A 19642-nucleotide genomic window follows, 5' to 3' on the forward strand; every position below is an offset into this window, starting at 1 on the left:
TTCAAATGATAGGCTATACTAACCTGGAGTGGGCTTGTGGCCGAAGACCCCATTGTACATCGCAGGAAGGCGGATAGAACCAGCAATGTCTGAGCCTACTCCAATGACAGAAGCTCCGGATCCCAGCAGTGCCCCCTAAACAAGAAATGTATGTTTGTATTAACAGTTCATTCTTCTTCAGAAGAGATTGTTAGTATGAAATTCACACATTTTATCTCACCACTCTATAAAACATTCAGTAGGCCTATATAAGGCTTCAATTTTCATTTTTTTGAATTTCGTATTAGATTAAGTATTCATTGGTGTTTGTCTACTTAAATTAGCATCTAAGATCAGTTCACCAAGGATTTTGAACAATAACTCCCTATCTCTCGAGTCACATGTTTCTTTTAACAAATAAAATTACTATTATTACTTTCATATTTTCCCCCTTGGTGAATTCTTCACTTTGGATTCAACTGGTATTAGTTTTGGGAGGCCTAGGGAGTCTTTCCTAGCCCTTCCCTTTCTTTTGCCGTTAAATACATTCGCTGAAGTATTGGACGTATTCCAAGATTTAAGAGTAGATGATTTATCTTGTTGTATTCTCCATCATCACCACGCAGACAACCCCAGCATCAGGTAAAGAAGGACTTCCGGTCGTGACACTCAGATAAATACATAAAAGAGCAAGTGGCTGTGCGGTGTGGGTCATGTAGCTATCAGCTTGCATTCGGGAGATGGTGAGTTCGAACCCTACTATCGGCAGCTCTGAAGATGGTTTTCCGTGGTTTACCATTTTCATACCATGAAAATGCTGGGGCTGCGCCTTAATTAAGGCCACGGTCACTTCTTTATCACTCCTAGCCCTTTTATATCCCATCGTCGCATGTCGTTGTGACGTAAAGTAGATTGTAAAAATAAAAACATAAAACTGGGGAAAGACCAGGAAGAAATCTTCGTGGAATTTATGGTGCATATTTGATCTCAAAGACAGCTCGAGATTACTTGAAAGGCACCAGGAGAAATTTTCAAAGGAAAACAACCGCATTTCCACCAATTCACATAGGGCGTTAATGGTGAAAGGAGAAGGAGAAAAGATCAGACGTGAAACCTGAACAGAATGTTATGCCCTTACGTAGGTTAAATGAAAGACGAATTAATATAATTTCAATGCTCTGTGCTGTTTACTTTGCCACCAAGTCTTTAAAATTGAAATCATTTGACGTTCCGCTGACTAGAGTTCAATTTTTTTTTTTCAGACAGAGGATTGTAATGTGCATTGTTATAGAAGTGTTTTACCAGGAGCGTAGCCAGGGGGGAAGGATTTACTGGGGGTTAGAATCCCACTATGGAATTTTTACAAAAAGAAAATAAACAGAAACTGACAATAAACAAAATAACCATTCAGAGACATAATTGTAAAACCAATAGTGCTGTAATTCACGTATATCAGCGTCCCTATAATGACAAGTCATGCATGCTCCTTCATTGTGTTCCATCATCATTTTGTAACTACATCCCCACCCCTCCCAATCGGCTAATCCTGGCTACGCTACTGTGTTTTAATACTACTTACGCAGATGTATTTCATTCTTTCTTTCTTTGGAAGTATTATATAATTTATTCGACAATAGACCTGTTAATCATCTTCGTGACAGTGCCGGTCGCTAAACATTATCCTTGAGTTTGTGGGTTAGCTATTGTCATGGGTCACTTGTAGTGCGGTGAATCGAAATTCTTGGTTTCTATACTCGTAAATGAACATCTTATAAATTTTAGATATGTGTAACTAGGATTTATTCACCCTACACTTCCCACATTTCCGGGTTGCATATCGGACAAAGTATATTTAATACATTTTTAGTAGGTTTAAAGCTTGAGTGTTCGTCATGGTTTGTGTTTCTTTGTTGTTGTTGCGGTTGCTTCAGAGTGGCAATGATTCTTGAAGATGGAGATCGATTCTTTCAGGGTCAAGACTGCGAAATCTGCGAGGAGGCGAGGAATGGTTCCACGCGCTCCCACCATTATGGCGATGACTAAGATTTCTTGTATTAAAAACATCGTACTTCTTCCGGTAGTAGAAGGTAGGCTCGTAAATTTGCAGTTTTTCTGCATCAGTGTCAGTAGGCTGTCCACTGTAGCTTTCAAAGTGGACCGTTGGGTCTACTATATCACCTACTCCCACTGGATATGTAAATGTACTCGTAATTTATATTTAAATCGTATTCTTTCTCTACCAATGCAAGTTGGTAACTCTCCTCGAACTGCATCCAGTCAGCATTTACCTGTGCACCTTCGAGTTCTATTTGAGTTTGAAGATAAAGTTAAGAGATTAGCTGATAAACACCTACACCAACACATAATCGTGTAGAAAAATCTGCTCCGGCAAGTTTCTAAAAAAGTTAACAAAATGTGAGAGTGGTCAATAGTGGAAGTTGAAGACTAAAGGAATAGAAGACTTCATTACATCAACATCGATTTATGAAGCCTGCTTTAATTAGTACTCTCCAGTCAAGTCGTAAATGTCCGCGGACCAACATCATCGCAATTCGAATTGACAGAGACCTTCATCTTTTGATAAGTGTATAGCTTAAAGACTGGTTGAGAAAGACAGCATTTTCAAAATTGATAAGTGCATCATTTGAATGTTTCAGAAAATCTATTCTAGAATGTTTAGAAAGCTGTTGACTTACCTCGCCACCAGAGGATCCTCCAGATGTTCTCGTTCTGTCGAATGCATTCAAAGTCTTGCCCGTGACTAGGTTATTAGTCTCCCAGCTGAGGCAGCATTCCGGTGTTGTAGTGACTGCCAGAGGGATTGCTCCCGCCTTTCTCAGCTGATGGACGGCCTCCCCATCCTTGTCAGCTTTGATATTTGCTCTCGGAAGGTGACCAACGCAGTAACTCATCCCTGGATAAACAGAGTGGGTAAGATTTAATGAGTATTGTTGAATTTCCATATTTCAGTAAGAGAATGAGCTAAAAGTTGTTAATTACATCGTAACTCGGAACCTACATCAACCTTAAACATAATATTGAAAAGGAAAGGAGTAACAGACAAATCCCACTTAAAATTCAATACCATTCGATACCATCACCATCATCGTCATCATCAGAGTCGTAGAATTTGTCCCCATTCATCCCCATTCATCGCCATTCATCCCAAATGCACCCGGGAGATTCAACAGGAAGACTAGAGCCTACCAAATTCTTCGAAAAGCTTGATATCCGATGATTATGACCAGTGTTGCCAACTTAGCGGATTTTCCGCTAAATTTGGCGGAATTAGAAGTCTGCCGGCGGAGAAATATATCATTTAGCGGACAGCGGAATTTTTGGCGGAATTCTAGATTTATTATAGCAGAATTTAGTGTTTTGTCCATTTTACGTTTTTTTTAAATTTGTACTCCAGTCTGTCTCTGACCTATTCCGTATTTCTTGTCAGGAACTAGCAGTCACATGAGGGAAACTTGCTATTTGGATTGGATGTAATGAGATCATGGTAACATAAAATTTTAATGTGTGATGAAAGGGCACTTATCTCTTAGTTGACGAATGACGACAGATAATGAAACTGTGAGAGAGTAGTACTTATATTTATGCTATTAAGGAAGACCGTTTAATGAACTGGCTTGTTCTGTGTGTGGCCCTTAAGTTAGGGGATTCACCTAGTTTGCACCCGGCAGTAAAACGCCTACAAGTTTTAGCTCGCCGGCTCACACGCAAGGGGTTAATCTCAGTGAAGCTCACAGATCAAGTGAGTGAAGACGTTTGCTTTTATTATTATTATTATTATTATTATTGAAAAAAAGAAAACCTACAACCTGTTTTCCAGTTATTGACCGGGTCAGGGATGTAATGAATGAAGCATATATAGGCTGTTAGTTCGATGGGGTCGCCACTCCCAAAGTGATTTATTAATGACTGATAGATGCTATGAAATGAGAATGAAGAGTGTTGCTGGAATGAAAGATGACAGGGAAAACCGGAGTACCCGGAGAAAAACCTGTCTCGCCTCCGCTTTGTCCAGCACAAATCTCACATGGAGTGACCGGGATTTGAACCACGGTATCCAGCGGTGAGAGGCCGACGCGCTGCCGTCTGAGCCACGGAGGCTCATTATTATTATTATTATTATTATTATTATTATTATTATTATTATTATTATTATTATTATTATTATTATTATTATTATTATTATTATTATTGCTCAATATTTGAGATCGGATTTCTTGGCGGAATTTTAGCGGGTTTTTTAGTAGCATTTAGCGGATCTTAAAAATATAAGTTGGCAACACTGATTATGACCCCAAAATATAAATGCATATTGTACCTTAATTTTAAGGTAATCATGGTGATTATTCATGTAAAACCCTCCCCTCATGCCAAAGAAACTATTTTAGACCATTGGTCAGCACGAGAGATTTAAGATCGATGTATATTGTGTCCATAGGAATTTACCATTCCTTACTCGATACTCTTAAGGCGAATGTTATTACTGAGGGAACTATTATTGTCATAAATAATTAGGCATTATATTAATTAATTGTATTATTATTATGGCGTGTGGCCTCCGGAGAGACTTGGTGCAGGTATTTCTATTTGACTCCCGTAGGCGACCTGCACGTCGTGATGAGGATAAAATGATGATGAAGACAGCACATACGCCTAGTCTTCGTACAACAATCGTCTATACAACACTAATCATAGAAAAAATGAAGGGATCCAACACTTCGAAAATGAAGGTATCGGCCAAAGAAAGACAAGTGCCACGAAGGGCGTGAAACTGAAAGCCTCCCTAGCCCTCGCAACCTAATAGCTTCGGGGTAGGAAAAGAACAAGAGTTGACCAAGAGAGGTCAAATAGGATAGATGAAAGTAAAGAGCCTGGCACAAGTAAGTGGGAGCAATGCTACGACTGAGCTAGGGCCCCGTGGTTGTGAACCCACACCCCCAAGTTCAGAGCTCCTGGGACCCCGTTTATTCGCCTCTTACGACAGGCATGGGCTACCTTGGCTGTTAATCTACAGTCCCCAACTACAGTGGGATTTGTGCCAGAGACCTTATCAGCATGTCGCATGTATGTCGAAGGACTTCTTGTCACGGAACATATGATACTTAATTCAGTAAACAGAAGACAGAATTTTGCAATGTTACCATGTTTAATTTTATTCTTGTAATATAGGCGTAATATTTATCTTTTTAAACTTGAAAGTTTAATTTAGCTTCATTTACATAAGCATAGGCCCTACTTCCTAAATGCATCATATAATACAACACTAAGACCCTTGACTAATCACTCAACAGTCTGAATCTGAAACCTTATATGAGAAAATCACTTGGTACTGATGTTGGTTCAATGGGACGGATAGTGCTGTTATCCCGAGACCAAGCGTTTTAGACCTTGTTCAAGCATAGTCACTCGAAGCCGAAGATCAGTCTCTACATTATCTCTGTTCCTGTATTTCATTGTCATTTGTGTGAAAGCAGAAAAGGTACACTCATACAGGTACGTTGTCGCGAAAGGCATTAAACGCAATATTGCCTTTCTCGAAATTGCAGGGTATAACGGACGTGCATGGATCCAGAAATTATTCAGAGACGTGGAGGTGTGATACAGGATCTTCAAAGAAAAGTCAAAAGATACTTAGCTAGTTGATCTTCTTCAAGGGTGAGCAGTTCATGATCAGTGATCCAAGATATTTTCTTAACTAGATGCGGAAAATACTGTCTGAGTGTAGATCCTAACAATTCCAGGTTTCACCATTACAACATTTATACTTTCTGGTAGTATATCTTCATTTGTAGATAGAAAATCATGAAGTATTGGGAAAGAATCAAATTAGCTTTTGCTGATTCGGCGTGCCCATATACTAATTTTCTTAATTATTCCATCCATTTTGTCTTAGACTGAGAAGAATGTGACTTGCGTTCCTTGTAGATTTGAATTAAATTCATTAAAGTGACTGAATATATCTGCTAAATAAGTAAGTTTCGCAAGCCACGAGAAATCCTTGAAGAAGTCGTTTTGAAGTTGCATATCCCATCAAGTAGAATTACTCTAATCTTATCCCATTTCAAATAAGCGGGTCAAAACATTATCTCTCGATAACCACCAAACCTCTTTCTGCAATAGCAAATGTTCATGGACACTCCCAATCTCCTTGCATAGCACCAAAAATAACCTGGAATTTAGAGGACTGACTTTTTTTTAAATGAAATTGATAACTTTCACAGCTCTTTTCAGCACATCATCCAATTCTGTGGGCATGTTGCGAGTTGCTAGTGCTAGTGCAGCTCGATTTGTTCTGGGCAATTTCCGACAAAAGAGTAGCATTACAAAAATGTTGCTAAGTTTGGGCTGGGAAGACTTGGGAGAAAGGAGACGAGCTGCTCGACTAAGTGGTATGTTCCGAGCTGTCAGTGGAGAGATGGCGTGGGAGGACATCAGTCGACGAATAAGTTTGGACGGTGTCTTTAAAAGTAGGAAAGATCACAATATGAAGATAAAGTTGGAATTCAAGAGGACATATTGGGTCAAATATTCGTTTATAGGACGGGGAGTTAGGGATTGGAATAACTTACCAAAGGAGATGTTCAATAAATTTCCAATTTCTTTGCAATCATTTAAGAAAAGGCCAGGAAAACAACAGTAGGGAATCTGCCACCTGGGCGACTGCCCTAAATGCAGATTAGTAGTCATTGATTCACGGCGAATGCAAAAATGAGTCCGCGTTACACATGGGGTGACAGTCTTGTGTGCAATATCACATCTTTATATTTTCCAGGTAAGGTCCTAGTACGCAATGCTCCTAGTTAAGTCCATTTTCAGTCATGAAAAGATACCTTAAAGATGTCTGGCTCCATGGTTAAATGGTTAGCGTGCTGGCCTTTGGTCACAGGGTCCCCGGGTTTGATTCCCGGCAGGGTCAAGAATTTTAACCATAATTGGTTAATTTCACTGGCACGGGGGCTGGGTGTATGTGTCGTCTTCATCATCATTTCATCCTCATCACGACGCGCAGGTTGCCTATGGGAGTCAGTTCAAAAGACCTGCACCTGGCGAGCTGAACTTGTCCTCGGACACTCCCGGCACTAAAAGCCATACGCCATTTCATTTTCACCTTAAAGATTGAGACAATATTAAATAATGTGAGCCTCCCCATTATAACCATTTTGAACTGGCCCTGCGGCCTAGAATAATTTGTGTCAAACGGCTTACGCCAGTATACCTTTTTTTAAAGTTACTGTAGTCAGCGGGCCATTGTCTGGTCTTGTGATTGGTTGCGCATTACTGCGCATGCGCCCGCCGGTCGACTACCAGGCAAAACTGGCCTGCTTCCAGCTGGCCGACGCGACACTCAGTTCGCTTGAGGCAGCCATGTTGAGCTGGTGTGTATTTGTGTCCGGCGTCATGGAGTGTTGGAGTACCAAGAAACCACCGTAAATTGAATGTTAACGGGGATTTTCCCCAGGTAAACTAGTTGAAGACCTCCTGCCTTTTCTTCTGAGCGTTTTTTGGATTTATTTTCGTCTGGATACTTCACAACGAGGTCTGGATCCCGGTGGCTTGACTGTATTTCTTCGTCAACAATGTCAGGTTAAAAATTCTTCTCATTTCTTCATCACCTAAGGTACGTACCAGTGTTTGACACACTTTAAACGTCGTCCTGAAGAGGATTTTGATATTTTCGAAGATTTCTGGAAAAATAATAATAATAATAATAATAATAAATATTTGGACTTCGCCGTTAAATTTATTCCTATTTGCGTGTGTGGTATCGAAAATCTGGAAAACTGTTTCGGCAACTAATCACAGTAATGTGGAAGGTTCACCATGAACTAAATTGGAATTATTAATTTAAAATTTTACTGATCTACTTTGGCATTTTAAATTGTAACTTTCTTTGTAAACCAAGGTACAGTCTCCAAGGTACCGAACCTTACCTCTTTCGGCTTTCTGTTTGCCTTCCTGTGTTTTGTTTTCTAATTCGTTTGGTATGTTTTCTTCTCCCCCCCCCCCCCTTCTGGGGTTTGGGTGAATTTTATCACTTTCTCTGGCCTGTTTTTCCTCCGTGTATTAGGAGGCCTTGCTTGTTTTTTGGTGGTTACCTTGGCGACGGTTCGTGTGTGGATTGTTGTCGGGTGAATTGTTGTCTGGCGTGTTGTGCCTGTGTGGATCTTGGATTTTCTTCTTCGGGGCCGAGTGTATCGGTTACTGTTTAAACTAATTTGTTTATTTTCTCCTCCTTTTAATGTTGTGTTACCATTTCCTTGCCCCGCGTGAGGAGGTTTTTTAACGTAAAATTCTGTTTGTCTTGGAAACTGTCCTTGGTGGTAACTGAACGATTTCAAATTTGGTAATTATGAGAAGCGACCGCGTTGAAGATCCATTTTATTGAATAATTGTTAACTTAATATTTTTAAATTTATTTAACTATCCGTGATCGATCACATTTATTTAAAGGTAACATTTATGTAAGAAAGTCATTTTGTTTCCCGTTGTTTTCTGATCACATTTTATTTGGTACGGAGGTCACCCTTTCTTTCTTGTTGTTTTCATTAAGTTCTCTATTTATTATCTGTTAAAGAGTATTTATTTTTCATTAATTGTTATTTAGTAATGAATTAATTTTCTTTAAAACCCCACCTGGGTATATTCTAATTTATTTTACTTATTGTTAATTTCCTTTTCCATTTTTCAACCTTATGTTGATTTTATTTACATTTTGCCATTACGTTTTAAAAATAAACTTAGGCTTTATCATCTTAATAACTTGGTTTGTTACCTACCTTTGCCCTTCCATTAAATTTTTTTTTACTTCATGTAAATGCTGGTTTTCATTCGCCACGTTCGGTGGAGCACTGCCATTGATTTTCTTGTGCATTAATTTCCACGGCCTTTAGTTGTCTTCCTCGCTGCTTCCGGTAAGTTATTTCTATGATTTCTTGTTTTTAAATTGTGCTTGAACTTCGGTGTTTTTCTTCTTGTGCCCATCTTCTTCCTCGTCTTCGCTATTACTCCCATTTTGGGGCGGACACGCTAACAACCTTCTCACCAGGGTCTCTATCTCTCTCCCTCTCTCTCTCTCTCTCTCTCTCTCTCTCTCTCTCTCGCTCGCTCTCTCTCTCTCTCTCTCTCTCTCTCTCGCTCGCTCTCTCTCTCTCTCTCTCTCTCTCTCTCCGTCCTTTTTTGCTCTCTCTCCTTTTCTCTCTCCCTGGTGGATAAGGTTTTTCACCTCATCACCCCTAGGTGGTACCGGGCTCCTAGAGGGTGGTGAGCGGTGAGAGTGGTATCAGAGCGGTGGTTGTTTGTTGTTCCACTGTTGTTGCTCTGCTGCCTAATCTCTGTTGTTTCTGCCTTGCGCAACCTAACTTTCCTCCCCTCCTACCCTTGCTTGGTGCAGTGCTGTGGCGAATGTTGGTGGATGGAAACCAAAAATTAAAAAACTAAAAGTGTTATTGTCAATAACTATTGTAAAAGGGAGTGCAAGGATCTTGTGTAATTTTTTGATTATTTTGTTCCATGTTTGCTACCATGGCGCGTGCCGTTACGAACCCCTCCTTCCTGCGTCGTGCCGAATTGGAGTACGAGTTATCCATTCGTGGCCTTGAACCTGCCCGTACTGTTGCTGAGTGCGCTGCCTTGCTATCAGCCAACTCCCAGGTCCCCATTAATGTATTTTCTATTGACAGGAGTCGAGTGGGTGAGTACCTTAACCTGATCTGTGACAATCTTAACGAAATTAATATTATTCGCGAAGAGTTTATTGAATTGCCTCCGTCTAAAGCCCAAGTAAACCGGCTGAGGGCCAGAGCTGACCACTACTCGGGCCGAATTCAGGATATATTATCCATTAAGCCTGATTCTCTTTTTGTGTCAGAATGTGCTAGATTGTTAACGGTTGTTTCTGGCATCACCTCTGATTTAGACTTGCTGTTGATTAACAGAGATATGGAGAATTGTTCTATTTCTACTGCACTTAACCCTTCTGTACCTACCCAGAGTGTCTCTTCCCACCAAATGGCGTCCTCGACCCATGCCCAAGGTCCGTGTTGTGTGACTGCTCCTTTAATGGAAACCTTAGTCTCTAAGCTAAATTCGGCGTCATCGCCTAACTGTTTAAAGGAAGTTTTTCGGGGAGTGAAGTCCTTTTCTGTAAATTCTATCGATGAGTGTATTCGATTCTTACGGTTTCTGGTGGAGTTGACCGAGACTGGTAATGTGTACTCAGTTGACGATTTGGGGATTTTCCGCGCCCTCTTCCCTCATTGTGAAGGGATTCTAAAGAGAGAAATTTCTGAAGCTATCTCTAAAAATTTATCGATTAGTACCTTTCATGAACTTGTCCTTTCCAAATTTATTCCCTCTCTTGCTCTCCAAAGTCTTGTGCCCCAACACTGTTTTCGGACCCAGTTCCTGCATGAGAACTTGCTAACTTATGTGCTGGATCTGCGATTCTTTTGCAAGGTTTTTAGAATTTCTGTGCCAGAATGTGAAATGGTCTCTAGAATTTTAAAAGGAATATCTCCTGCGTACCGCTCCTATCTTTCCTTAACCCGTTGCCCTACTACCTTTCAAGAATTGGAAGAGGCCTGTTCCTTTGCTGAAGATGTCAAACATGGGGATGCCTCCAGACCTGTGAATTTCCCTCCCCCTACTACTACCAATTGTCCCGTTCTTCCGTCAACACCTAAAGTTGTGAATGCCCGTAAATGTTACAACTGTGGGTCCCGAAATCATCTAAGAAATTCCTGCCCTGACGTTAGACGTGGTCCAGGCGCTTGCTATTCCTGTGGCTCTAGACAGCATGTTAAAAGAAATTGCCCCTTGGTAGACAGAAATGGTACTCAATGACTAGAAAGGGAAAGGGCAAAGTCTGCCAATTCTAAGTTGGTAAACCCTGAATCTCGTAAGAAACCGATGTGTCCCCCAAGGTGCAATAGTATTTCTGCTCATGCCCCCTCCTCTGGCACGTGCACATTTGTCGAAGTCAACTATGAACCCGTAGATGCTCTCCTTGATACTGGAAGCGTAGTATGCTTGATGAATTATGCCTGGTATTGTCAAAAGAAATCCTCGTGTAAACTTCCGGAAATAAAACCCACTAACTTAAGATGTGTTTCGGCTAATTGTCAGTTTTTAAATATTTTGGGGACTGTGAAGGTCAAGTTGAGGATTGGGAATTTCACTTGGAAGGTCAAGTGCTTGGTGACATCCAATTTATCATGTAACATTATTCTGGGTACCAATTTTCTATCTTGGGCTGGTGTCGTTTTGGATCCTCAGTGTCGAAATTTCTTTTTTAAATTTTCTCCTGACCTGAAATTTGAATTGATTAACGTTCCCTTGAAAATGCCTCAAGTTTTGTGTGCGGGTTACCCTGAGCCAGATGAGTCTAGTGACATCGATCTGCTTGACCTGAATCATTTAGGAGATGCCGAAGCACAGCAAGTTCGTGATCTTTGCAGGGAATTTCCCGATGTGTTCACTAGCAAGTTAGGCTTGACCGACGTACTAGAGTATGACATTGAGTTGTCTGACCTGCAGCCTGTTCGATCCCCTCCTTATCGCCTTTCCCCACCCCGTATGTTGGAATTAAAGAAAATCATTGATCAAATGGAGAGAGACGGAGTGATCAGACCTTCAACTTCCCCGTATGCGTCCCCTGTGTTCTTGGTACCCAAACCTTCTGGTGGTTATCGTGCTGTGATTGATTATAGGGCCCTAAATAGTAAGATTGTACTCCAATCTATTCCCCTACCTGACCTTCATACTTGTTTTGGATGGTTCTCAGGTGCGAAATTTTTCACTGTCCTGGATTTGAACCAGGCTTATTACCAAGTGCCCTTATCGAAGAGATCAATTCCCCTCACTGCCTTCATCACCGACTGGAACTTGTATGAGTTCCTCAGACTCCCGTTCGGACTCAGCTGTGGAGCAGCTGTGTTGTCGAGGTTGTTAAATTCCATTCTCTCTGACATTAAGTTCAGCTATGTCTTTAATTACCTGGACGATTTATTAATTTATTCGAAGACCTTCGAGGAACATATGGTGCACGTTAGGGAAGTATTGCTACGGTTAAGGAAAGCCGGCCTTACAGTGAAGTTATCAAAGGTAGCTTTCGCCAGACCCAGCATGTCTTTCTTGGGACATGTAGTTTCTTCTGAGGGCGTTTCCATAGATCATTCCAGAACTCAAGCCATTAGGGATTTTCCACCTCCCAAAGATGTCAAGGGCGTTGCTCGATTCATTGGTATGGTCAATTTCTTTAGAAAATTCATCCCTAACTTTGCTGAAGTGGCTGCCCCGTTGAACGACCTTAGGAAAAAGAATGTAAAATTTACTTGGGGTAAAGCCCAGGAGGAAGCTTTCAATTCATTGAAGGTCGCACTGATTAATGCACCTTTGTTAGCTATTCCTGATTTCGAGAAACGTTTCATTGTCCAAACTGATGCCTCCGGGCGTGCTATTGCTGGCGTTCTGTTACAAGAACATGAAGATGGGCGTAGGCCGGTGGCCTACGTATCTAGGGTCCTCAATGACCTGGAGTCTAAGTACTCCATTTATGAACTAGAGTGTCTAGCAGTGCTGTTTGCACTGGAGAAATTTCGATCTTTCATTGAACACGTCAACTTCGATCTGGAAACGGATAATCAGGCTCTTTCTTGGGTGTTGAACCGACCCAAAAGGACCGGTAGGGTAACTAGATGGGCATTACGGATCTCATCCTATAATTTCAATGTTCGCCACATTCGTGGGTCTGAGAACGTCATTGCCGATGGCTTGAGCAGGATGTTTGAAGGTAATCCTTGTGCGGAAGCCAACCCATGTGTCGATGAGCTTGCTGTCAATACCGTTGGAGTTAGTGCCATCCTCACCGACTCCCCATTGCTGTATCAAGAAATTGGAGATCATCAAAAAACTGATCCGGATCTGAAAAGGATCATTGATACAATCAGTAGCGGGATCGAAGTGAAACCTTACTCCTTATCTAAGGGTGTTCTCTGTTGTAAGGGTCGCAAGGACCATAATTCCAAAATTGTCGTTCCTAAAGTTCTGGTACCTGTCATTTTCAAGTATTACCACTGTTCACCCCTTGGCGGTCATCTAGGAAATTTCAAAACTCGTTTGAAAATCAGGCAATTCTTTGTTTGGAAGAAAATGGATAGTGATATCAGGAACATGGTCAAATCTTGTAAATCTTGCGCCATCAGCAAACCTAATTTGAATAACCGAGTGGGATTATTGTCTTCATCACAAGCTTCGCGCCCCATGGAACGACTGTTCATAGATTTCGTAGGACCCCTCCCCCGATCTTCCTTGGGAAACACCCATATTTTTGTCTGTATAGATGCCTTCTCCCGGTTCTGTTGGATCTTTCCCACCAGGTCCACTAATTCACGTACCTCTATCTCCTGTCTAAATTCCATCTTTGCATCATTTGGCCCACCTAAGTTCTTAGTATCTGACAACGCTAGTTCTTTCACCAGTAACTCCTTCAAGAGGTATCTGTTTGAGTTGGGCATTTCGCATGTCACCACTATTCCATACTATCCAAATCCTTCTTATGCAGAGAGGTTGAATCGGAACTTAAAATCTGCGTTGATAGCGTATCATCATGACAACCAGTCTAAATGGGATTCCTGTCTGCATTGGTTGGCACATGCTTTCAATTCCGCTACTCATGAGTCCCATGGTAAGACGCCTATGTCTTTAATGTTTGGCTATACTCCGTACTCCCCTATGTCTAACCTGCTATGTATTGAGGATCTTCTCCCAGACCTATCTAGGCCTAATGATGTTCAAAAGATCTGGAACGAAGCAAAAAGGAATCTAGCTGTGTCATACGAAAAGGTCAAAAGGCAGTACAATAAAGGTAGGAAACCGTCAAAATTCAATGTTGGTGATCTCGTGTATGTTAAGTGCTACCCAATGAGTAAGGCTGTGAATAAGTTTTCGGCAAAACTTGCCCCTAGGTACCAAGGCCCGTGCACGGTATTGGAGTTCTTGTCTCCCGTTTCAATTTTGGTAAGTGACCCTGTAGCAAAACGTATTAGGCGCGTTCATGTTTCCCAAATTAAACCCGGTTGATCTGGCAAATCGTACCGCATCTTCCGCTGGATGGATGCACCTTTGGTAACTGACCTGTATCGTTAGTGAATTTAGCACACATACTGTGGGGTGGCGAGCGAGTCAATCTGGTCCTTTCTGTTCCTCGTGTTGGTGACTCCAATCTAGTACTCCTTGTATGTTACTGTTTCTTGGTGTGGATCCTTGTAGTTAGAAATTGTCTTTCATTAATTGTCTTGTGATGGTGGTATTAATTAATACCTTGGAATTGATATCCTCGTTATCTAACCTTATGCTTATGTAGTGCGCTAACGAAGTTCCATTGGGGAAATCTGATGACATCTAACTTAAATTGTGCTTTGTTGTCCCTCTGTTTTCTCTAGGCTTATGTAATTTCAAAGATTTGATTCTTCTGTGGCTCCGCATCGGATTCCTTCCGCTGAACCCTTCGATCATCTTGTGACTTAATCATTGCTGAGCTATGGTGTGCCTGGGATGGAATGTAAGGGAGTGTGTCTGGTGCCTGAGTGTTTACCATTTTGTCATCCTTTCATTGTGTGCGTGTGTCTGATGATGTGTGGTGCTTAGTCATGATTGGGTTGCTATTTGTGCCATTTTAGTATTGTACGATTTCTGATTGTGGTGTGTTTCGATCTATTGGTATCAGAAAAGTTCCCTGCTTGCCTTCTGCATGAACCGCGTGTCTTAAAGGTGTTTCTTTTCCGGATACTGATGGTTATATTCATCCATGATTGAGAGATCTGACTCCTCCTTTTGGGCACTCTTCGCGGCTGTTCTAAAAGTGGTTTTCTGTGCGTGAACCCTCTATATCATTTTTCCTGTAATGGGTTTTTGGGCTGAATTTATCTTCCTAACCTTTTGATTTTGGGGGTCGTTTTGGGGTTATGTAGAAAATCTGTCTCCGATTTTTTCTGTGGGCGTTCGGTTGGTGCACTCCTGCCTGCATTATGGTGGTATCTCCTGTGTTGTAACTTGGTAATGTTGTTGTGAGTTGTTTGGATCCTTTTGAATGGTGGACCGTTAGTAACATAGTGTAATTTTCCTTATCTACCGTTTGGCGTGTGGGTTTTCGGTGGTACTGTCGGACTTCCTTCCTGAGGATATTTCTCCTTTGGCGCTTCTGTGGGATGGACTAGTCCTTAATCGGTACCTGGTTTGCTGTTGTAATTTCTGCTTGGTATTGTGCTGTTGGGTTGTAGTCTGTGAGCACGCGTTGAGGATAGCTATCCTTTATCTCTCTATGAATTACCCGTGCTGCTACCTTGTTATTATTTAGGTAATCGTGTTTTGGATTACGTTGTTTGGCTGTCAAGACACCTTGGTTGGGATGTGATTTGTCCTTTAATTTACCTCTGTGTCGCGGTAGATTTGGCTCTTGGTTTGGTATCCACTACTCCGAGGAAGTACACCTTCGGGTGGGCTATTCTTAGTTATCTGTTGGCTCTGGGATTTTCGACTTGTTCTTCCTCACGCAGAATTAGGTTTGTGGTTGCTATTCTGTACAACGTTGCCCCGCGCATTTATTTTTGGTAGTTGTACCTTGATGTGGCCGTTATGGATGACTGACTGATCGCGATTTTTCCATCTGGTAACCTATAGGAGTCTCCTGATCGCCCATCGAGGCTACTGTTGCCTGTCTTACCTATCTGTAACTCGTGTAGGTTCTGCGTCCCTTCTCTCTGATGGTTTTCCGGTGGTTTGTTCAAAATTAGGTTTCTATGCTTGAGTCCTTACCTGTGTTTGTTGGTGAACTAGGATAAGTTGCCGATCCCAGTGTGGTTTGTATTTTGGCTCAACCCCTCGTTCTTGACCCTTGGACCGGTTGACGAGTTCGCCACTCTGTGGTTGTGTGTGTGTCACTCCAATATCTAAAAGTGTAATTTGATAGGTCATTCATGTGTCCTCTTAGTTTAACGTCTGGTATTCTAAACCATATGTTCCAAGGACGTCTATTCTTTGGAGTGGTCCTGTACCTTTACTTATATATTTGTCTTGTGGGTGATTTGTGCTTGAGTAATATTACTGATTTCCCTTCCGTTATGTTCTTGATCCTTAGGGATATCTGTCTTAGTCCTAGTTGGTATTATGTGGGATTGTACCCTATGTTTCTATGTGTTCTTGTTAATTGTTTCTCCACGTGTCATGGCTAAGTGTCCTTCGTGGCAGAGTAACATGGTATATTTTATGTAGTTTCCCTTTGATTTCTTAATTGTTGTTGAATGGGCCCTCCTCTTCCTTCGGTACTATATTGGACCAAGTGGAAAGCTCTGGGCTTCAGCTAGTTTGTTGGTAACTAGCCTATGTAAAGTTAATTGGCGGATCTGTGGATCCTGTAACTGAAAACTCACCTACTTTAATTTCCTGATTTGCTTTTTGTTCCTCCCTCTTCTTGTGGTTTTGCCCCCATTCGGGCTTTCCGGTGCGCTTCATTTCCCCTGTAGTCTCCCTTTGCAACACAAGATCATGCGTTTCCTTAATTTCAAAGGAGACTTGTAAAGGTATTCATGCATTAAAAATTAATTTACCACCGTGCTTGAGAAAATAACCTGAATGCGTGGACTTATAATCATGTGGTTTTGGATTAATTTTGGTCAGTATATTTGAGATTAGTGTGAGAGTTGCCAAACCTCAAGGTGAACTGTGTCATGTGTCATAAACTGTATCATAGTGTGATGCATTGAAACAATGTGTATTGGGTGAAACTGAATATTTGGCGAACTCTGGTCATTGTACTCTCTATTTGATGACAAACTTTACTCTGGTGATTTTCCGAGTGCTCGGTTAACGTTTCTGGACACTGATGTTGATCGCACCCGCCAATTATTTCTAAAAACTATGTGATATGGAACTGTGTCTTGGACTATTAACCTGGTCATGTGAACTCCTAACTAAAATTAGTTAATCTTGGTGGTCGTTTTCTGTTGGACAACTTCGCCCAGATTTAGTATATGTGTGACCACCACATCATTGATGGCATATGCATGTGATTTTGTCGTCGATTCGGGGCGGGAGGGCTGAGACAATATTAAATAATGTGAGCCTCCCCATTATAACCATTTTGAACTGGCCCTGCGGCCTAGAATAATTTGTGTCAAACGGCTTACGCCAGTATACCTTTTTTTAAAGTTACTGTAGTCAGCGGGCCATTGTCTGGTCTTGTGATTGGTTGCGCATTACTGCGCATGCGCCCGCCGGTCGACTACCAGGCAAAACTGGCCTGCTTCCAGCTGGCCGACGCGACACTCAGTTCGCTTGAGGCAGCCATGTTGAGCTGGTGTGTATTTGTGTCCGGCGTCATGGAGTGTTGGAGTACCAAGAAACCACCGTAAATTGAATGTTAACGGGGATTTTCCCCAGGTAAACTAGTTGAAGACCTCCTGCCTTTTCTTCTGAGCGTTTTTTGGATTTATTTTCGTCTGGATACTTCACAACGAGGTCTGGATCCCGGTGGCTTGACTGTATTTCTTCGTCAACAATGTCAGGTTAAAAATTCTTCTCATTTCTTCATCACCTAAGGTACGTACCAGTGTTTGACACACTTTAAACGTCGTCCTGAAGAGGATTTTGATATTTTCGAAGATTTCTGGAAAAATAATAATAATAATAATAATAATAAATATTTGGACTTCGCCGTTAAATTTATTCCTATTTGCGTGTGTGGTATCGAAAATCTGGAAAACTGTTTCGGCAACTAATCACAGTAATGTGGAAGGTTCACCATGAACTAAATTGGAATTATTAATTTAAAATTTTACTGATCTACTTTGGCATTTTAAATTGTAACTTTCTTTGTAAACCAAGGTACAGTCTCCAAGGTACCGAACCTTACCTCTTTCGGCTTTCTGTTTGCCTTCCTGTGTTTTGTTTTCTAATTCGTTTGGTATGTTTTCTTCTCCCCCCCCCCTTCTGGGGTTTGGGTGAATTTTATCACTTTCTCTGGCCTGTTTTTCCTCCGTGTATTAGGAGGCCTTGCTTGTTTTTTGGTGGTTACCTTGGCGACGGTTCGTGTGTGGATTGTTGTCGGGTGAATTGTTGTCTGGCGTGTTGTGCCTGTGTGGATCTTGGATTTTCTTCTTCGGGGCCGAGTGTATCGGTTACTGTTTAAACTAATTTGTTTATTTTCTCCTCCTTTTAATGTTGTGTTACCATTTCCTTGCCCCGCGTGAGGAGGTTTTTTAACGTAAAATTCTGTTTGTCTTGGAAACTGTCCTTGGTGGTAACTGAACGATTTCAAATTTGGTAATTATGAGAAGCGACCGCGTTGAAGATCCATTTTATTGAATAATTGTTAACTTAATATTTTTAAATTTATTTAACTATCCGTGATCGATCACATTTATTTAAAGGTAACATTTATGTAAGAAAGTCATTTTGTTTCCCGTTGTTTTCTGATCACATTTTATTTGGTACGGAGGTCACCCTTTCTTTCTTGTTGTTTTCATTAAGTTCTCTATTTATTATCTGTTAAAGAGTATTTATTTTTCATTAATTGTTATTTAGTAATGAATTAATTTTCTTTAAAACCCCACCTGGGTATATTCTAATTTATTTTACTTATTGTTAATTTCCTTTTCCATTTTTCAACCTTATGTTGATTTTATTTACATTTTGCCATTACGTTTTAAAAATAAACTTAGGCTTTATCATCTTAATAACTTGGTTTGTTACCTACCTTTGCCCTTCCATTAAATTTTTTTTTACTTCATGTAAATGCTGGTTTTCATTCGCCACGTTCGGTGGAGCACTGCCATTGATTTTCTTGTGCATTAATTTCCACGGCCTTTAGTTGTCTTCCTCGCTGCTTCCGGTAAGTTATTTCTATGATTTCTTGTTTTTAAATTGTGCTTGAACTTCGGTGTTTTTCTTCTTGTGCCCATCTTCTTCCTCGTCTTCGCTATTACTCCCATTTTGGGGCGGACACGCTAACAACCTTCTCACCAGGGTCTCTATCTCTCTCCCTCTCTCTCTCTCTCTCTCTCTCTCTCTCTCTCTCTCTCTCTCTCTCGCTCTCTCTCTCTCTCTCTCTCCGTCCTTTTTTTCTCTCTCTCCTTTTCTCTCTCCCTGGTGGATAAGGTTTTTCACCTCATCACCCCTAGGTGGTACCGGGCTCCTAGAGGGTGGTGAGCGGTGAGAAGATACATTCGGCATTCGCATGCGTGGATAAGATTGAACAAAACAGCAAACCCTAATGGATCGTATGAAAGGTAGTACGTTTGCATTGTTACAAATATCAGTGAATTCGTCGAGCTTAAGCGCGTAGCATTCGCCAGTTTTCACCCGTTCTAACAAAGTATCTCGCACATTTGCTGCCATTTGTTCTATTCTTCGCTTGACAGTGTTATCAGACAACGATATGGCACCCAACTGTTTTGAATACTTTTCACCAAGTACAGAATTTACTACAAGTTTTACTGTAGGTAGTACTAGCGTGGTCGGCCACGTTTAGCAGTTAATAGGGAAACTTGGTATAATGCTAAAACTTCATTTTCCTAGCCTCCCGTAACACTGTCTACGAGTACTTTCTTCGTTTCAAGAAGTTCAGTGAGTTTTTTTGCGAAACTACAGT

The 19642-nt window shown here is 41.2% G+C and overlaps 1 protein-coding gene across 2 annotated transcripts in view; it reads right to left on the minus strand.

Moving 5' to 3' along the window:
- The window catches only part of LOC136858301 (fatty-acid amide hydrolase 2-B), a 366694-nt gene that overhangs the window by 150583 nt on the left and 196469 nt on the right, over window positions 1-19642 (minus strand). For both annotated transcript variants that reach the window (XM_067137740.2, XM_067137741.2), the window contains exons 4-5: window positions 2676-2893; window positions 24-135 (exon numbers count right to left, since the gene is read on the minus strand). In XM_067137740.2, coding sequence (XP_066993841.2) covers window positions 24-135; window positions 2676-2893 — 330 coding nt within the window. The remainder of the gene's footprint in view (window positions 1-23; window positions 136-2675; window positions 2894-19642) is intronic.

The sequence above is a fragment of the Anabrus simplex genome, chromosome 1, assembly GCF_040414725.1.
Source record: "Anabrus simplex isolate iqAnaSimp1 chromosome 1, ASM4041472v1, whole genome shotgun sequence".
NCBI lineage: Eukaryota > Metazoa > Arthropoda > Insecta > Orthoptera > Tettigoniidae > Anabrus > Anabrus simplex.